The sequence below is a fragment of the Myodes glareolus genome, chromosome 9, assembly GCF_982192425.1.
Source record: "Myodes glareolus chromosome 9, mMyoGla1.1, whole genome shotgun sequence".
Lineage (NCBI taxonomy): Eukaryota > Metazoa > Chordata > Mammalia > Rodentia > Cricetidae > Myodes > Myodes glareolus.
The window spans coordinates 26,672,863-26,692,240 of record NC_142034.1 but is presented as its reverse complement, the minus strand read 5'-3'; the positions used below and the strand labels follow the sequence as shown (position 1 = coordinate 26,692,240).

The 19,378-nt window shown below is 44.9% G+C and overlaps 1 protein-coding gene across 3 annotated transcripts; it reads right to left on the bottom strand.

The window, feature by feature from the left end:
* Positions 1 to 5,526: 5,526 nt before the first annotated feature.
* Atp5mc1 (ATP synthase membrane subunit c locus 1) lies at positions 5,527 to 8,321 on the bottom strand. 3 transcript variants are annotated; one of them, XM_048450924.3, is made up of 5 exons: positions 8,224 to 8,321; positions 7,595 to 7,641; positions 6,486 to 6,572; positions 6,015 to 6,193; positions 5,527 to 5,744 (listed from the first exon to the last, which is right to left on the bottom strand). In XM_048450924.3, exons 2-5 carry the CDS (start codon positions 7,631 to 7,633, stop codon positions 5,630 to 5,632), a joined length of 420 nt encoding a protein of 139 aa, XP_048306881.1. In that variant the 5' UTR covers positions 7,634 to 7,641; positions 8,224 to 8,321; the 3' UTR covers positions 5,527 to 5,629. The 3 variants fall into 3 exon arrangements, with proteins under 3 accessions (XP_048306881.1, XP_048306879.1, XP_048306882.1); XM_048450922.3 differs by having other exon boundaries at positions 8,154 to 8,252; XM_048450925.3 differs by lacking the exon at positions 8,224 to 8,321 and adding an exon at positions 8,024 to 8,134.
* Between the last annotated feature and the right edge of the window lie 11,057 nt (positions 8,322 to 19,378).

Below are 19,378 nucleotides of genomic sequence, written 5' to 3'. Positions count from 1 at the left end.
TGGCCAAAAATCACTTTTTAATGTGTACCACATCCCACCATCTTTAAAGTTCTCGTTTTTTTTGTTTTGCATTATACAATATTGGAGAAGATACCACCCCTTGAGGTTTGTCTGAGGAGAGTGATATTTGTACCAGTGGGCTTTTTGTTTCATTTTTCCAGACAGGGTTTTTCTGTGTAGTCCTGGCTGTCCTGAAACTCACTCTGTAGACCAGGCTGGCCTTGAATTCAGAGCGGTCTGCCTGCCTCTGCCCCCAGAGTGTAGGGACTAAAGGCGTGTGCCAACATGCCCAGCACCAGTGTTTTTTGTTTTTGTTTTTGTTTTTAAATATTTATTTATTATGTTCTGTCTGTGTGTATGCCTGCAGACCAGAAGAGGGCACCAGACCCCATTACAGATGGTTGTGAGCCACCATGTGGTTGCTGGGAACTGAACTCAGGACCTTTGGAAGAGCAGGCAATGCTCTTAACCTCTGAGCCATCTCCCCAGCACCAGTGTTTTAAATGTGACAAGCACTGTAAGGATAACTGGCACCTCCCTGACTTGTCGTCTTCTCCTTTCTACCTCGTCCCCCTTTTATATAGCAGCTCTGGTAGCCTGGAACTCACAGCAATCCACCATCTCTGCCTCCATGGTACTGGGATTAAAGGCATGTGCCACCATGGCCAGCTATTTTAGGCCTTTCTACATAATATTTTTTCTATTTAAAATACTCTTTCCCTCTGGCTTTACCAGAAGAAATCTTACTTAACCTCTCCACACCTCTGCTCCTCGTAGTAAAACTGGGACAATAACTCAAGATACTAAAAGCAGAAAACGTGATAATGAATGGACACAATGACTGCCCAGGGCTAATAATAAACGCTTATTATTCTTACACATCTTTTAAGGCCGGTTGAATTCCACTTTCTCTGCCAAGCCGTAACATTTCCAGGCATATTATTATTATGAATTAGTTTTAATTACTCCCTCTTCTGGTTCTTATGGTTGGTTGTTCATCCTTTATTATTACAGCACTTGCTACTTTTTTTATTTCAGTGGTTTGGTTACTCATGTCTGGCCATTGGCTGGTGCCTCCTCTAGAGCAAAGAAGCCCGGGGCCCCTGTCCTTGTAGCTCTAGGGCCATTAGGTTGCTGCACAAAGGTCAGCAGGATGGGAAGGAGGCCCTGCCTTGCGGCCACAGGCCCTTCCCCCGCCATAGGTCTCCAGCATTTCACTTCTTCTCCACCCCTTCCTTAGGTATTTGTTTTTAAAGTGCTGAGCCAAACTTTCCACCAAGAACTTGCAAGTCAAGACCTGAGGGACTGCTGAAGATGGCAGCTACTGAAGCTGGTACCAGCTCACCACCCACCAGAGGGGTCTGGGGACACTGACAGAGTGAGGGTGGGGATGATGTGAGGAGACACGTGATCAGAAAGGAAGCTGGCAAACTCCTTCCAGTCTTCATTGACTTTTTCAAGGCAACATCTGGCTCCTTTCCACAGGGAACTTGGCTAGAGGGCAGTGCAGGCTTCTGGAACTACTTCTATGCCCTGTGGGGGTGGCTGACAGCTGAGCCAGCTTCCCATCAGTGTCCAGCTCTAGATTCCCCACAACTTCTGCACTGGGCCAATACAACTCGGTAACACCTTGCAGGTGTCATCCTCAGACAACAGGGCTTGACAAGTGTTCAGATCACTTTCTGAAAAGATCTACCATGAGGATTCTTCTCTCACTTCCCAGTGCTGTGGAGGCAGGCATTCCTTTCCCTCCAGCACTCAGGGTTTTGTCTTGGTGCGATGTCAGGAATATATGAACATTTCCTTACTAGATCAGAAACCTGGAACTAAGGAAAAATCAGAGCTTGGACCAGATACTTGAAAGTTTTTAATAACGGACCCCCCCAACATGAATATATTCAGTTCTGTTGATGGTGTTTGAAGTATGATGTCACATAAGCCTGGCTGGCTTGAACCTAGCTATCTATGTAGCAAAGGCTTGTTACTTCCACTGCCTGCATCCTCCTGGGGGTACTGGGATTATTAGCATAAGCAACCACACACATTCACAATAGCTGTTTAATAACATAATAAAGAACACTCCAGGGGCTGGAGAGATGGCTCAGTGGTTAATAGCATTGCCTGCTCTTCCAAAGGTCTTGAGTTCAATTCCCAGCAACTACATGGTGGCTCACAACCATCTGTAATGACGTCTGGTGCCCTCTTCTGGCCTTCAGGCATATACACAGACAGGATATTGTATACATAATAAGTAAATAAATATTTAAAAAAAAAAAAAAAAGAACACTCCAGTGGGGAAAGTGCTTGCTGCCCAAGAACCCGATTTAGGATCTTCAGAACTCATGTAAAAGCTCAGTTTCAGGGGCTGGAATGATGACTCAGCAGTTAAGAGAGCATAACTGCTCTTGCAGGGGACCCATGTTTGGTTCCCAGCACTCACACAGGGCAGCTCACAAGGGCTTCAAAGTGCAACTCCAGAAGATATGACACTTCTGACTAACTCAGGCACCTACACTTACATACCCACAGATACACGTACATAAACATAATTAAAAGTATCTGAGCTCCAGATTCAGTAAGACTGTCAAAAAATAAGATGGATGGGGGTAGGATGTAGCTCAGTTGGCTGAATGCTTGCCCTGGTCCCCAGCAGCATGGAAAACCTGGTACATACAAGCAGAAGCACACCTGCACACATATGCAAAATTTTGTACATTACAAATTACATATGTAATAAAATATATAAATAATATTTACAGATATTACTCATAATATCTCCTTTTGTTAAAAATCACCATTAGTCAGTCTCATTCCCACAGTAGATAAAGTCGCCCCTCAGAGGAGATAGTAACAGCTAGGACGGGACAGGGCTGAGATCTGTTTTTCTGTTTGCCTCGATTTCCCTGCCTCTCACTGGGATCCAGTGTTTCACACACGCTAGCTAGGCAGACAGTCTACCACTGAGTCACACTTGAAAACTCAGCTCCTAAGATTGCAGCTCCTATGCTCTTCTCAGAGCAGTTTATTCACATAAACCCCCTAATATCAAAACATCTCTATTCATTTACAAATATTTTGCACTAAGCAAAATAATCTCATGCATGCACCAACTCGTATGCCACAGATCCTAAAAAGGCTTAGAGTGGAGGTTATAATACTAACTAGCCTATAGCAGATATGAAAGCATTTTCCCCTCCAAGAGTCCATCTGCCAGATTCCCAGCCCTGCTGATCTGTGAACAAAAGAGAGCACTTCCTTATGCTCTTGCTGCTTGTAGAGAATGAAGAAAAGGCCTTTATTCATCTGCTTTCATCACTGTGACAAAATACTTGAGACTTCTGGTTCAGGTCTCCGTGGGTTACAGCCCACTTTTAGAGGGTGGGGCCAACTGGAAGGAAGGTAGGTCTCCTTTGCTTATGGCCCCAGGCGGTGAGTCAGAAAAACATGGTGACATGATTCTATGGCTCATCTTGGGGAAACCTCATCCTAAGGCAACTGCAAGAATGACAGCTGAGGACCAGTTCAGCCAATTGCCAAGGCTCTGTGAAGCCTGGGGTGGGAGGGAAGATCCTTCTCAGTCTCTTGAAGAAAAGCAGGTTCCTGGCTTTTGACAGGAAGGAAAAAGCAACTACTTTCTCTAGGGAGTGTTCTTTGATTACCTCTAAAGCAAGTGACCGGGCAAGGGTGCCAGCATCATGTCCCCAAGGGTTATGTTATTCTGTAACAGCATTGCCAGCTCATCTATTGCTTCCTTGGTTATACTTTGCCAGGCCAACCTCAGTCCTGTTCCTTGTCTTTGGCTTTAGACTGCCAGTCTGTTTTGGGACTCAGCACACTGGTTGGTAACCCTGGGGGAATTTCTTTAGCAAAACCAAGTAAGAGGACATTGTCAATGGTAGTCAGCTTGAGAATCTGTTGCTTCTGATATCTAGTGACTGTTACATATGTTTCTACTGCCCCATTAAACAGAAACACCCTAAGCCAACCATTGAACTACCTGGTCCCTACACAACAAAGCCGAGAAATACAGGAGAAAATGTCAAATGAACTTGGGTTGGAAATGTTGCATGACCTTGGGCTAGTCAGGAACTCTCAGTGAGCCAGCACAGTGATAAGAACAGGTTCTACAGTTTTTTTAACCAGCTATGCACCCTTAAGACAGGATTCCCCACCTCTGTGCCTTTTTCTTGGTTTCTTTACTTATAAAAATAACTCGTTTCTGATGAGAGAGCTGGCTTAATGGTTAAGAGTGCATACTGTTTTTGCAGATGTGGGTTCAGGTTCTACTACTACCCACATCTGCCTGTAACTCCTGTTGCTGGGGATCTGACAGCCATTTCTGGCCTAGTGCCTGCATGTACAAAAAACTCTCATGCCAGTTTTTATATACATACATACACACCCCAGGAGGGGTGGCAGCAGTTTAACCACTATCTTACCTGGTTATCAGTGCCATTTTAGCCAACTGAGGGTGAGAGAAGGCCCAGGCAGAAGATGCTACACGAAGCTGACTAAGAAATTCATTAGTTGACACCCTCCAACAGCACCCTCAGTCTCAAGCAAAGATTACAGATTCTCTAAGAGGAAATTTGTCTTCTGTTTATTCAAGAACATTTCAAAGCTATTGATAATGAAAATGAAACTTACAGTGAGTTAGATACAATTAAAGCGGCTGACCCCCACCTTGATCTTTTATGGATTCCCAGAATCAAACTCAGGTCAATATGCATTGGGGCAAGAACTTTTACTCAGGAGGGTGTAGTGGTACACCCTTTAATTTCAGCAGTTGGAAGGCAGAGAGAGGCAGGCGCATCTCTGAGTTTGAGGCCAGCCTGGTCTTCAGCGTGAGTCATCTCGCCACCTCGACACTTTAATATGCTACCTTAAATTGTGTGGCAAAATGAAGATTAGGAGAGAGGGGACAGAATGAGTAGCGCTTCTAAGTGTAGGCTAATTCCTCTTACCTGCTCAGTGTTTTGGACAAATTATTTTGCTTCCCTAAAGCACAGGTCCCTCATGTACCAAACAAGTTGAATGGCTATGCTTACAATTCATAGGACTGTTGTTAAACATTTAGTACAGGGTTTGCTGCTAATTAAGCTCCTCAAAAAGGTTACCTGTTGCTGGGCGGTGGTGGCGCTCGCCTTTAATCCCAGCACTGGAAAGGTGGATCTCATAATTTCAAAGCTAACATGGTCTATATAGCAAGTTCCAGTTCCAGGCCAGCCAGAGCCACACGGTAAGGTCCTAAGAACTTGAAAAAATAAAACAAGACATCGCTCCCCGGCAAAAAAACAAACAAACAAACAAACTAAAACAAAGCAAAAGGCAACAACATGGAACTTGAAAGGGATAAAGCACCAACCACGATTACCCAGGCTATTTCATAGCTGTTTTGCGAAGAGACACCGGGACCCTTCCATACTCAGCCCACTTCCTTATCACCGAGGCTGACCCAAGTGTCACTTCTCATTCCACCAAGCCTCTTCCAGCCCCCAGAGGACAAAGACAGGCACAGGCATATGGTTTAGAGAAACATTGTTGTTTAATGGTAAAGCTTAGCACACTCCAGCACCAGGACCGGCATGGAGTCGAAGCAGCAGGGACGGCTGGGTGACCCCATGGAGCCTCACATGGCGAAGAGGATGAGGAAGGCGACCATCAAACAGAAGAGCCCCATGGCCTCAGACAGGGCAAAGCCCAGAATGGCATAGGAGAAGAGCTGTTGCTTGAGAGACGGGTTCCTGCCAGGGACACGAAAGGGTGAGGGTCCAGGGGAGGGAAGGGGAAGGTGCTGCTATTCCAAAAGGGCCTCGCTTACACGGATAGGAAAGGAGACTAACAATTTGGCAAGTTCACATGTGGCAGATGGGAGACATACTTCAATTCTGACTTAGGTCATTGAAGAAATAGGAGGTAAATCAACACAACACAAAAGGCTCCCTTCCTGCTACGTTTCTGCCCTAACGGGTGGAACTTATACTGAAAAATACTATGGGCAGCCCCAAACTTACCTGGCATAGCCAATAATCAAGCTACCAAACACTGTTCCAATGCCAGCCCCGGATCCAGCCACACCAACTGTGGCAGCCCCAGCACCAATAAACTTGGCAGCTGTGTCAATGTCCCGGGAAACAACACTGGTCTGGAATTCCCGTCTGGCCACCTGGAGAGGGGAGCTGCTGCAGGAAGGCTAGAAGAGAGGAAAGGAGGAACGGAGCAAGGGGCAGTGAGGCACCTGGCAGGGGGCTGGCTCCACTCTCACCCCACCCACTTGAGCTAAGAAACAGCTGTGAGAGCCCGACAGAGGGCAGAATACCCTGCTTGCAGGGTGAATGTCAGTTAGCCCTATTTTCAGGCAGGGCAAGTCACATCTATGACTGTTATTTGAGTCTTAGAATTACAAGGGCATCATAGATTCTCCAATTCTCCTAAAAGCCATCCAGTTTTGCTTAGGGAGAGCCTGAGGAGCCTTACTTCCTTACCTGTTTAACCTGTTTAGATGGGGCCTCTGGTCTACTCAAGAGGGAGGCAGACACAGGCCTGATTAGACCCCTGGTACAGGAGCGGATCTGTAAAATCAGAAAGACGTAGCACTCCAAATCAGAAACAAACTAACAAACACCAAAACCCAGCCCTGTCTTGACAACCAAAAACCAAAATACATTTAAAAAAAAAAAACAAACCAGAAAACCAAAACCCAATCTAATTAGTAAGAGTCTGTCAAAACCAGTCCAATGAATTTCAAGGTCAATTGTTCTTATTTCTCTTGAGTAGGTCTGCACCAGACACCGTTGTGCGGAAAGTCTATAGTAGCCAGCAGTGGCAGCCAGCACCATTTGACATCATGTATCAGGCTGGAGAGCACTCACAAGACTCTGGGCTCAATCCTCAGAACCAAGCCCAAACCAAACCAGGTACCAAAGTTCATTTCCAAGGGCACAGCTTTAATCAACTTCCTAGAATAGAGTACGACTCAAACATCCAGTCAGCTATTGGAAGTGTGCTGAGATAACAAAAGGCACCAAAGGGAGAAATTTACTAAAACGCACTTAAAGCAACATGCCCTGCATGCAGTGGGCCAGAAAGCCTGGTTTGCCTTTGGGGATAGCCATCTAAGGAGAGACCCCAGTGAAACGGATTTCTTGACACATCATTTGGTGCAATGACTGTCAAACTTGGCAGAACACTGGAACCACCTGGGGAGTTCTAAAATAAAATAGCTTGGAGTTCCACCTCCATTCTCAGTCTGATGCAATTGGTTTAAGGTGCAGTCTGGGAACTGGGAGTGTTAAGCTTTTCAGATGAACTAAATACGCAGGCAAGGTTTAGAAAAACTGTTTTCCGGTTGTCTGGCTACATCCAAACCAGGGCTACAATAAAAGGTCATTTGCAGTCTCTCTGAGGATACTCAGAAAGCCACGAAGCTTGCTTTACAGGCCTGAATAAGGATAGGTTACCTGCATCAAATCTTATAGTCTCCCCCAAAGAGCCATCACCATCATGGGCGCCAGCTCCTCTTTCTCCATTCATTACACAAGCTCGCTTCCATTCCACACACGACACTATAGGGTAACCCGGAGCCACAGCTTACCAGAACTGGAGTAACAAGCAGTGCCTTGGTGGTCTGCATTTTTCAATCTGCAAGAAGAGAAGGAAAAAATCCAAAATTCCTATGAAAGCCTGGTTGTCTGCTTATAGTGGCGACCTTTACTCGTCCCCATCCACTTCCGCTTGCTTTCCCCGACCCCTCTTTTCCTGTGCCCCAGCTAGGGAGGGCATTAGAGGTCAGAAGGACAGCGCCGATTCCGGGGTCAAACACTTTCTGCAGAGCGGGTCTGCAGAAGAACAGCAACTGAGTAGGAAATAAAGGAGGCGGCTCAGGCCCCAAGAGGGGAATGTTGCGAAAAGGGATAGTCTCCCGGGAAGGCTGGAGGCAGAAACTGGCAGACGTCGTGCAGGATCCTGCCCATGTTACATAGCTGTCCCCTACTCTCCCCAGCGGCCGTTTATCGCTCATTACCGTTGGTAATTAACATTAATTGGTAAAGCTTAAAAACTCCCGCAGTCTTTCCCCGTCCCTGGAGACGAATGCTGCTCCACGTGGCCCAGCCCACAGGTTTTCGGAGCCCTGGCTCCCGGCCCCAAGTCACCTGCACTCCCACTCCCCTGCAGCCCCTGCTCGGCCCACGGTACTCTCGCTGCTCAAGGTGACTGACTCACCTCCCAGCTTTAGCCCTTGGTCTCAGCTCTCGGCTCCCCCACCCACGTGTCCTGGAGTCCCTCCACTCCCATTGGCCGTTATCTTCCCGCGTTCCGATTGGTTAACGTCATCAACTCCTTCTTTCCTATTGGTCATTTTCAGCTTCTTTCTCTCTCTCCACAGGAGCTTCGTGGTGATTCCCGCCTCCTTGCTGATAAAGGCGGGTTCTTTTTCCGAGATCGGTGTTAGGATTGGTCGAACTCCGAAATGCTCCACCATAGAGTCGATGAGACTTGGAGGTTCTACAACCTTCAACATAAAATGGCGATCAAGGTGCAAGCGGAAGAAAAAGGCGTGGGAGAGACGACCGGCCGCTTGACGCAGACGAACACGTGACATGGGCTCCGCGCCTTCATTCGGCGGCTCGGACCTAGGAGCGTGTTGCATGTTGGGGTTTGTAGTCCAACCCGAGGACCCAACGACCACCGAGATCCCGCGAGACGTTGCTTCCCCACAGGGAAAGCCCACGCCTTTGCGGTATATTCCACCATAGTGATTTGTAAAAATCTCTGCTTCCGCCTGGGAATTAAGGGAGTTTGGAAAATTTCCAAGTAGTGTGCCTGCTCTTGTGGGCCTCAGTCAGTGGTCAGCAGACATGGACTTACAAACTGGATTTTTTTTTCCCCCAAAACACCGTTAAAGCCAGGGTTGGTGTTTGACATCTGTAATCCTAGCACTTAGCAGGTGGAGACAGGGAGATCAGGGTTTCAAGGCTAGACTCAGCTTCATGAGTTTAGGTGAAAAAAAAAAAAGAAAAAGAAAAAAAAACCAAGGTGGGGGCAGAAAATTATATCGGAGGCGGATTCTAAAAGAAAACAATACTCGGTAGAAGGAAGCGTGCAAAGAAGTTGGGTGGTGCATGCTCCTAAATCCAGACGACAGAAGGCGAAGGCAGCAGGACTAGCCCACAAGCTCCAAGCCAGTCTGGATTAAGTAGCAAAACCCCGCTAATGAAACCACACATACGTGCCACAAGCACAAGGGGTAGGAGCGAGAATTAGGAGCGCAGTTTCCACACAGCTGGTATGAATTAGAAAACCTTCCTGGAAAGCAGTTTGGCAATGTTTTTATTTGGAATGCTATGAATGAGCCATCCTCTTTGACCCAGTAATCCTTGAGTAACTGAGAACCTTTAAATACTGCACCCTTTTTTGACCCAGTACTGTTGCTTCTAGGAACCTGTACTAAATAATGTTATGCAAAGGTTCTCAGGAAAAAATGTGCATCGCAGAGTTTTTGCTTTTGGGTTTATTGAGACAAGTCCCTTCCTTTTATGTAGCCCTGGCTGTCCTGGAGCTCACTATGTAGTCAAGGCTGGCCTTGAACTCACAGAGGTTCCCCCAATCTCTGCCTCCCAAGTGCTGGGATTAAAGACATTTTCCACCATGGCCAGTGCAGAATTTACTAAATATGAAAAGTAAATGCTCAGTGATAGTAAATGCTTAAATAAACTTTTTTAAAAATTATTTTTAAGGTGTATAGGTGTTTTGCCTGTGCCTATGAATAAGGGCCTGGTGCCTTAGGAGACCAAAAGAGGGCATTGGAATCCCTGAAACTGGAGTTAGAGATATTTGTGAATCACCATGTGGGTGCTGGGAATGAGACTCAGGTCCTCTGGAAAACAGACAGTGCTCTTAAATGATGAGCCACCTCTCCAGCCCTAATTTTTTTTTTTTTTTTTTGTGCTACTATATTTGTGAGTTTCAGCTTGTGGGTGCTACACTGGCACTGTAGCTATCAGAGGACAGCTTTCAGTTCCCTCCTTCCACCCTAGGTTACAGGGATTGAACGCTTATTGTCTCTCTGGCAAGACTATCGCTTTACCTCTGACCCATCTTACCAGCCCCGAATAAATCAGCTATGTAGTCCACTTACAAAATAAGCAGAAGGTGGGAGGTGGTGGCACATGCTTTTGATCCCAGCACTTGGGAGGCAGAGGCAAGTGGATCTCTGTGAGTTCAAGGCCAGTCTGCTCTACAGAGTGAGGTCCAGGACAGCCAGCACTACAGAGAGAAATCCTGTCCCCCCACCCCCACCCCCAATAAAAAGAAATAAGCAGGAATAGGAGCTGGAGAGAGGCTCGGTTGTTAAGAATATGTGCTGCTCTTCCAGAGGACAGAACTCTGGTTCCCAGCATCCATGTCAGGCAGCTCTCAGCTCATTTTTGTCTGTAGGAGATCCAAAACCTCTGGCCACTGCAAGCACCCACACTCAGGTACAAATCGACATGCCGATGTATAAACATATACATAATTAAAATAATAAATCTTTAGAAGTAAGCAGGAATATACATGAAATAAAATCATGATGTTTTTCTTTTCCTTCTTTTTTTTTTTTTTTTTTTTTTTTAAGACACGGTCTCACATGTAGTCTAGGGTGGCTTTCAACTCCAGGCATGCACCATCATACCCAATTTAAGACTATTTCTTGCCAGGTATGGTAATATGCACCTTCAATCCCAGCACTCAGGAGGCAGAGACAGGCAGATATCTCTATGAGTTTGAGGCCAACCTGGTCTACAAAGCAAGTTCCAGGGCAGCCAAAGCTACACAGAGAAACCCTGTCTTGAAAAATCAAAACCAAGAAAGGGGGGGGGGGAGAAAAAAAGAAAGAAAAAGTAATAATTTTTTCCTTCCTTTTTTTTTCTTTCAGAGACAACCTTGTCTCTGGTATGTCACCTGGCTGACTAGGAACTAGCTATACGGATCAAGCTGCTATTGCATTTGGAGTGGATCCTACTGTCTCTGCCTTCCCAGGACTAGGATTACAGGTGTGATTATAGGATTACAGATGTGATTATACTGATAAAAGTTTAAGGGGCTGGAGAGATGGCTCAGAGGTTAAGAGCATTGCCTGCTCTTCCAAAGGTCCTGAGTTCAATTCCCAGCAACCACATGGTGGCTCTCAACCATCTGTAATGGGGTCTGGTGCCCTCTTCTGGCCTGCAGGCATACACACAGACAGAATATTGTATACATAATAAATAAATAAATATTTTAAAAAAAGTTTAAAAGTTTCAGATATATATACACATACACACATACATTTATATGTATATACACACATACATACACATATATGCATACACACATACATCTATATATGCATACATCTATATATATTTAAAAAACAGAAAAGTTTCACAATGTAAAAATATGAAAACTACAAAATGGTAAACTGGGCATGTTGGCACCAGCCTGCCATCCAGACATTTGGGATGGCAGAGACGGGAAAGCCACTGCAAACAAAGGCCAGTTTGGTCTACATAGTAAGTAAGTTTGAGACCAGTCAGGACTATGTAATGAGGCTCTCTGTTCAGAAAAACACCAAGAAACTGACAAAAACAACAACAACAACAACAACAAAAAACAAACAAAAAAACCCCCAGATAGATGCCAAGGCCTGGGGAGGGAGTTCAGTAAAGAGAGCTGGATTCCAGACCCCATAGAGGCATGGCTGGTGATTCCAATGATGGGGATTGCCAGTGGAGGCAGAGTGGCTCTCTGGAGTCCTCTGGCTTACACAGACACATGCACGTGCACGCACTGGCACGCAAACATGTATAAACACGTAAAAATAAGTATGGTTAGAATATCAGAAGAGAGTATGGTTTTCGTGGATTTTTTTGTTTTTTCTTTTTCTTTCTTTTTTTCTTTTTTGAGATGGGGTTTCTCTGTGTAGCCCTAGCTGTCCTGGGACTAGCTCTGTAGACCAGACTGGCCTTGAACTCGCAGAGATCCGCTTGCTTTTGCCTCTCAAGTTCTGAGATTAAAGGCATGCACCACCACCACCCAGCTTGTTTTTTGTTTTTAATTTTATTTTACACACATTAGTGTTTTTGCCTTCATGTATGTCTGTGTGAAGGTATTGGATCCCTGGAACTGAAGTCACAGAACTCACAGTTGTGAGCTGACTTGTGAGTGCTGGGAATGGAACCCAGTCCTCTGGAAGAACAGTTTAACCATGGAGTCAGCTCTCCAGCCCGGCAGGTATGCTTTTTTATCAACACAACACAAACTGGTATCAGTTTGTGGGGAAGAGGGAATCTCAGCTGAAGAATTGCCTTTATCATATTGACCTGTGGGCAAGTCTATGGGGACATCTTGACTGATGGATGATTGATGTGGGATGTTCAGATCACTGTGGACAGTGGCATCCCTGAGCAGGTGGTCCTGGAATATGTAAGACATTAACAAATAAGCTGGGGGGGGTTGTCTTAGCAGTTTTAGCTGGGGGGATGTCTTAGAATTTTTATTGCTGTGAAGAGACACCATAACCACAGCAACTCTTATAAGGAAAACATTTAACTGAGGGGACTTGCTTACAGTTTCAGAGGTGCAGTCCATTAGCATAGTAGTGGGGAACGTGGCATCATGCAGGCAGATATGGTGCTGGAGGAGTGGCTGAGAGACCTACAATCTTGCAAGCAATAGGAAGTCAACTGAAACACTGGACAGTATCCTGAGCATAAGAAACTTCAAAGCCCGGTCCCACAGTGACAGACTTCCTCCAACAAGGCCATAATCACTCCAACAAAACTACACCTCCTAATAGTGCCTCTCCATATGAGATTATGGGGGCCAATTACATTCAAGCTACCACAGTCAGGTAAAGCAGTAAGCAGTGTTCTGACATGGCCTCTGTTTCAAGTCCTACCTCAAGCTTCCTGCCATGGCCTCTCTTCGTGATGGTTGTAGACTGTCAGATGTAGTAAGCCCTTTCCTTTCCAGGTTACTTTTGGTTATGTTGTGTATCACAGCCGTAGAAAGCAAACTACAACAGTATTTAACATTAATTGCTATTTCAAAAAATGTTTTAGGAGGCTGGAGAGAAGCTCAGTGGTTAAGAGCTTTGCCTGCTGCTCTTCCAAAGGTCCTGAGTTCAATTCCCAGCAACCATATGGTGGCTCACAACCATCTGTAATGAGGTCTGGTGCCCTCTCCTGGCATGCACTGTATACATAATAAATAAATAAACAAATAAACAAACAAACAAACAAATAAATATTTTAAAAATGTTTTAGCCGGGCAGTGGTGGTGCACACCTTTAATCCCAGCACTCGGGAGACAGAGGCAGGTGGATCTCTGGGAGTTAGAGGCCAGTCTGGTCTGCAGTGCAAGTTCCAGGACAGGCTCCAAAGCTACAGAGAAACCCTGTCTTGAAAAATCAAAAACAAACAAACACCCCCCCAAAAAAAAATTCCTCAAAAAACATTTAAAAAGCATTATCTATCTATCTATCTATCTATCTATCTATCTATCTATCATTTATTTTTCGAGACAGGGATTTTCTGTGTAGCTTTGAAGCCTGCCTTGGACCTCACTCTGTAGACCAGACTGGCCTCCAACTCACAGAGATCTGCCTGCCTCTGCCTCCCAAGTACTGGGATTAAAGGCGTGTGCCACCACCACCCTGCAAAAGCAATATTTATTTTTTAAAAAAATTTTTTTAAAATATTTATTTATATGCTGGGCGGTGGTGGCACAATGCCCTTTTTAATCCCAGCACTTGGGAGACAGAGACAGGTGAATCTCTAACTTCGAGGCCATGCTGGCTACACAGAGAAACCTTGTCTTGTAAAACAAACACAACACACAAAAAAAGCAAAACAAAATAAAAATAGAAGGTGAGAATCCCCTGAATTGGAGTTACGGATGGTTACTTGCTACCATATGGGTGCAAGGAATTGGAATTGAAACTGGTTCTCTGCAAGAGCAGCCAGTGTTCTTGACCATGAAGCTGTCTCTCCAGTCACAATAATAGTGTTATTTATTTTTATCTTATGTGGATTGGTTTTTTCTGGTAGAATAATTCCAATTCCAGAGGTGCTGGGAACTGAACCTGTCTGGGAAGAACAGTCAGCGCTGTTAATTGTTGAACCATCTTTCCAAACTTCACACTTTTTTTGTTTGTTCAAAGATTTATATATTTATTTATTTAATGTGCACTGGTGTTTTGCCTGTATATATTTTGCATGAGGTGTCAGGTCCCCTGGAACTGAAGTTATAGACAGTTGTGAGCTGCCATGTGGGTGCTGGGAATTGAACCCAGGTCCTCTGAAAGAGCAACCAGTGCTCTATACACTGAGCCATCTCTCCGGCCCCTGTTTGTTTTTGAGACAGTTTCTGGCTGGCCTTCTGCTCACAGGCACCTGCCTGACTCTGCCTTTGCCTTCCAAGTGCTAGGATTAAAGGCATGTGCCACCACACCTGGCCTCAAAAAACTTTTAAAAAATATTTTATGTGTGTAAGTGAGTGAGATAAAATGTGTGTGTGTGTGTGTGTGTGTGTGTAAGTGAGTACCACATATGTGTAGGTACCCAAGGAGGCCAGAAGAGTGTGTGGAATCCTTTAGAGTTGGAGTTACAGGTGGTTGTGAGCAGCCCAAACTCACAATGGTTAATTAGTTTCTTAATTTTTTTCGTTTCTTTCTTTTCTCCTTTCTTTTTTTTTCCATTTCTTTGTGTGTGTGTGTGTGTGTGTGTGTGTGTGTGTGTGTGTGTGTGTGTGTGTGTGTTTCAAGACAGGGTTTCTCTGTAGCTTTGGTGCCTGTCCTGGAACTTGCTCTGCAGACCAGGCTGGCCTCTAACTCCCAGAGATCCACCTGCCTCTGTCTCCTGAGTGCTGGGATTAAAGGTGTGCGCCATCACTTGCCCGGCTATATTTCTAATGGAAATATTTAAAGTTAGGCAGGTGTGCAGACTCATACCTGTAATCCTGGTGCTCAGGAAGCTGAAGCAGAAAGATTGTCATAAATTTTAGGCTAACTGGACTGGAGAGATGGCTCAGAGGATAAGGATGCTGACTCTTCTTCCAGAGGTCCTGAGTTCAATTCCCAGCAACCACATGGTGGCACACAACCATCTACAGTGAGATCTGGTGCCCTCTTCTGGCCTGCAGTCATACATGGAGGCAGCATACTGTATTGTATACATAATAAATAAAGTCTTTAAAAAATTTTTTCGGCTAACTTGGGCTGCACAACAGGATTCTGAAGCAACAAAAAAGCAAAATGACTGAAAAGTCAAAACTCTGGCCCCTATAAAAACATTCAAATGCCTGCTCCCAATTGTCTGTAACTCCAGTCCCAGGGGATCCAATGACCTCCTTCTCAACCCATGAAACTTTGAGTTCAGTCTCCAGAATGGCAGACACAGTGTGATGGCAAACACCTGTAACCCAGCTCTTGCGAAATGGAGGTAGGGGGATCGGAAGTTAAAGCTCTTTGACGCCATTGTGAGTTCAAGGCTAAGCTTCAGGAGTATCTGCCTCAAGAATCATTTAAGATGCCATTATTTAATCATTTTCTTCTCCTTCCTTCCTATATTTTGTGAGAATTACTTACTACATACCCACTGGACTAGGGGAAGCCCTCTTGCCTTGGCGCTGTGAGTGTGTGCAATGGTGTCCTAAGCTGAGATGTATTCCTACGCTGCTTTTGTTTCACTTCTGGGCAGCCTCCACTTCTGACTTAGGTACCATTCACTCTTTGGTGAGGATCATGTCTGCGTGTGGCAGGGGGCTTATGTGTGGGTCAGCCTCACTCTGTACTCCGTAAGGGTGGAACACATCTTGGGCTCTTTGTTTACCTATGGGCGCTCAAAGACCTTAAGTTCAGAAGTGCTCTCTGCATTGGGAAGGGCTTTGAGACAGGGTCTCACTTCGTATCTGACTGGTCTGGCTCACAGCCATTCCCCTGATTCATCCTCCCAATTTCTGGGATTACAGTGGATCACTACATTCAGATAACTCATTCTATTCCAATGAGAGCGCATACTTTGTATTGTGCTGAGTCTTCTCAGTTTACTGAAGCTTGTTTTATGGCCCAGTGTGGCTCAGTATTGATCCCTGCGTACTTGAGAAGAACCCCGGCTTTCCTGCTGTCTGCTGCCTTGTTCTCTAAGCGTGCTACTTACTTTTCTCACTCTGACACAAATGCCCAAGAAAAGCAAAGCTCGGAAAGATGCAATTATTCCAGCTCATAGTCTGCGGGTGCTGCCATAGGAACCTGAGCTGGTTGGTCACATGGCAGCAGGGAGCAAGAATTCTGAATTCTTTTTTCTTTCCATGATATTTATTGATCTCTACATTTTTCTCTGCCCCCCTCCTGCCTCCCCCTCCCCACTTCAATCCTCCCCCAAAGTCCCCATGCTCCCAATTTACTCAGGAGATCTTGTCTTTTTCTACTTTCTACTTCCCGTGTAGATTAGATCTGTGTAAGTCTCTCTTAGTGTCTGCACTGTTGTCTAAGTTCTCTGGGATTGTGGTTTGTAGGCCGACTTTCTTTGCTTTATATTTAAAAACCACCAATGAGTGAGTACATGTGATAATTGTCTTTCTATGTCTGGGCTACCTCACTCAAAAATGTTTTCTAGTTCCATCCATTTTCCTGCAAAATTCAAGCTGTTGTTATTTTTTTCTGCTGTGTAGTACTCCACTGTGTAAATGTACCACATTTTTTTATCCATTCTTTGATCGAGGGGCATTTAGGTTGTTTTCAGGTTCTGGCTATGACAAACAAAGCTGCTATGAACAGTTCAGTACATGTCCTTGTGGCACAATTGAGCACCCTTTGGATATATACCCCAAAGTGATATTACTGGGTCTTGAGGAAGGTAGTTTCCTAATTTTCTGAAAAATCTCCACACTGACATCCAAAGGGGTTGTACCAGCTTGCATTCCCACCAGCAATGCAGAAGTGTTCCCTTTTCCCCACAACCTCTCCAGCATAAGTTGTCATCAGTGTTTTTGATCTTGGCCATTCTTACAGGTGTTAGATGGAATCTCAGAGTTGTTTTGATCTGCATTTCTCTGACTAAGGATGTTGAACATTTTCTTAACTGTCTTTCGGGCATTTTAGATTCCTCTGTTGAGAGTTCTCTGTTTAGATCTGTACTCCATTTTTTTATTGGATTATGTGATCTTTTGGTGTCCAATTTCTTGAGTTCTTTGTATATTTTGGAGATCAGACCTTTGTCTGATATGGGGTTAGTGATGATCTTTTCCCTTCTGTAGGCTGTCATTTTGTCTTGTTGACCATGTCCTTTGCTTTACAGAAGCTTTTCAGTTTCAGGAGATCCCATCTATTAATTGTTTCTCTCAGTGTCTGTGCTGCTGGAGTTATATTTAGGAAGTGGTTCCCTGTGCTGATGCGTTCAAGTGTACTTCCCACTTTCTCTTCTAGAAGGTTTAGTGTGGCTGGCTTTATGTTGAGGTCTTTGATCCATTTGGATTTGAGTTTTGTGCATGGTGATAGATATGGGTCTATTTTCATTTTTCTACATGTTGATATCTAGTTATGCCAGCACCACTTGTTAAATATGCTTTCTTTTTTCCATTTGATATTTTTTGCTTCTTTATCAAATATCATGTGTTTGAAGATGTGTGGATTGATATCCAGGTCTTCTATTCAGTTCCATTGGTCCTCCTGTCTGTTTTTATACCAGTACCAGGCTGTTTTCAGTACTGTAGCTCTGTAGTAGAGTTTGAAGTCAGGGATTGTGATGCCTCCAGAACTTCTTTTATTGCCCAGGATTGTTTTGGCTATCCTGGGTTTTTTGCTTTTCCAAATGAAGTTTAGTACCGTTCTTTCGAGGCCTTTGAAGAATTTTGCTGGGACTTTGATGGGCAAAGAATCAAAGAATTCTGAATTCTGACTCTTTCTTTCTGCTTTTTTTTTTTGACAGGGTTTCTCCATGTAACAGCCCTGGCTATCCTGGACCTCACTCTGTAGACCTCGAACTCACAGAGATACGCCTACCTCTACCTCCTTAGTAAGGGATTAAAGGCGTGCACCACCACTGCTCAGCTTGATTTCTACTTTCTTATTGATCACCTAGTACTAGTTCTATAGTAGGGCACTGGAATCAACTACAGCTGGGCATGGTGGTGCAGACTTCTAGTTATATCTACAAAGAGGATGAGACAGGAGGATCACCTGAGTCTAAGAATTTGTGGCCAGCCTACCCAACACAATGCGACATCATAAAAAGAAAGAATAGCCAGACGTGGTTACACACACTATTATCTTGGCACTTGGAAGGTAGAGACAAGATAATCACATGTTCTTTTTATTTGTTACTTATTGTTGTGTGTGGGTGTTTTGCCTGCCTGCATATATGTCTATATACAACACGTGTGCAGTGCCTACAGAGGCCAGAAGAGGGCAGCTGATACCCTAAAACTGTATTTATAGATATAGTGAATCACAGGGTAGGTGTTGGGAATCAAACCAGGGTCCCCTGGAAAAGAAGCCAGTACCCTTAACTGATGAGCCTTTTCTCCAGCCCTGAGAACTGCACATTGGCTGGCAGCCTTGGCTATACAGTTAGACCTTGTCCACACCCACCCACTACACACACACAGAAAAAGGAAAAATAAGAAAATAAGAAGGGTCAGAGGGAGGGAGAGACAAATGAAATTAACTACAAGTTGAACAAAACTAATCCATTAACATAGATAAAGGAGTTTGAGATGGCTCAGAGGTTCAGGCACCTACCACCTAGTTTAATGACCTGAGTTTGAACCCCAGGCCCCAATATGGCAGAAGGAGAGAGCTAACTCCTACAAGTTGTTTGACCTCCACATGCATGCCATGGCATGCCCAACAACACCTACATGAACCCTCGCTTCAAGTCTGAATATACGCTGTGGCACGTGTGCTCTCCCCTAAAAAAGCCAGACTGTGGTGGTGTTCACCTTTAATCTCAGCTCTCGGGAGGCAGAGGCAGGCAGGTCTCTGAGTTTGAGGCCAGCCTGGTTTATAGCCCAGGACAACCAGGGGTACACCAAGAAACCCTGTCTTGAAAAACAAACAAACCAATTTAAAATAGCTAAACTAAGAGGGAACAACTAGACAGATTCATTTATGAACAAATTAGTGTCTCTGGATGTGGTGACACACACCTTTACTCTCAGTACTCAGCCTGGTCAACATGGCAAGTTCCAGGTCAACCAGAGCTACCTAGTGAGACCGTGGGGGAGGGGAGCTTGTGTAGGATAGAAGCCAGAAGATGTGAGCTGTCTTTATCTATGAAGGGCTCCCTAACAGGCCCAGGCATTGCAACCATGGTGCCGGCAGGTCTTACTCTCTTACTCTCTCTGCCTTGTTAAACCT

Excerpts from the sequence above, each read along its gene's own strand:
- Atp5mc1 (XM_048450924.3), bottom strand. The coding sequence starts at position 7,633 with ATGCAGACCACCAAGGCACTGCTTGTTACTCCAGTTCTG. Across the intron at positions 6,573-7,594 it reads TGCTTGTTACTCCAGTTCTG|ATCCGCTCCTGTACCAGGGG; the intron begins GTAAGCTGTGGC and ends CTGATTTTACAG. Across the intron at positions 5,745-6,014 it reads TTGATTATTGGCTATGCCAG|GAACCCGTCTCTCAAGCAAC; the intron begins GTAAGTTTGGGG and ends TGTCCCTGGCAG.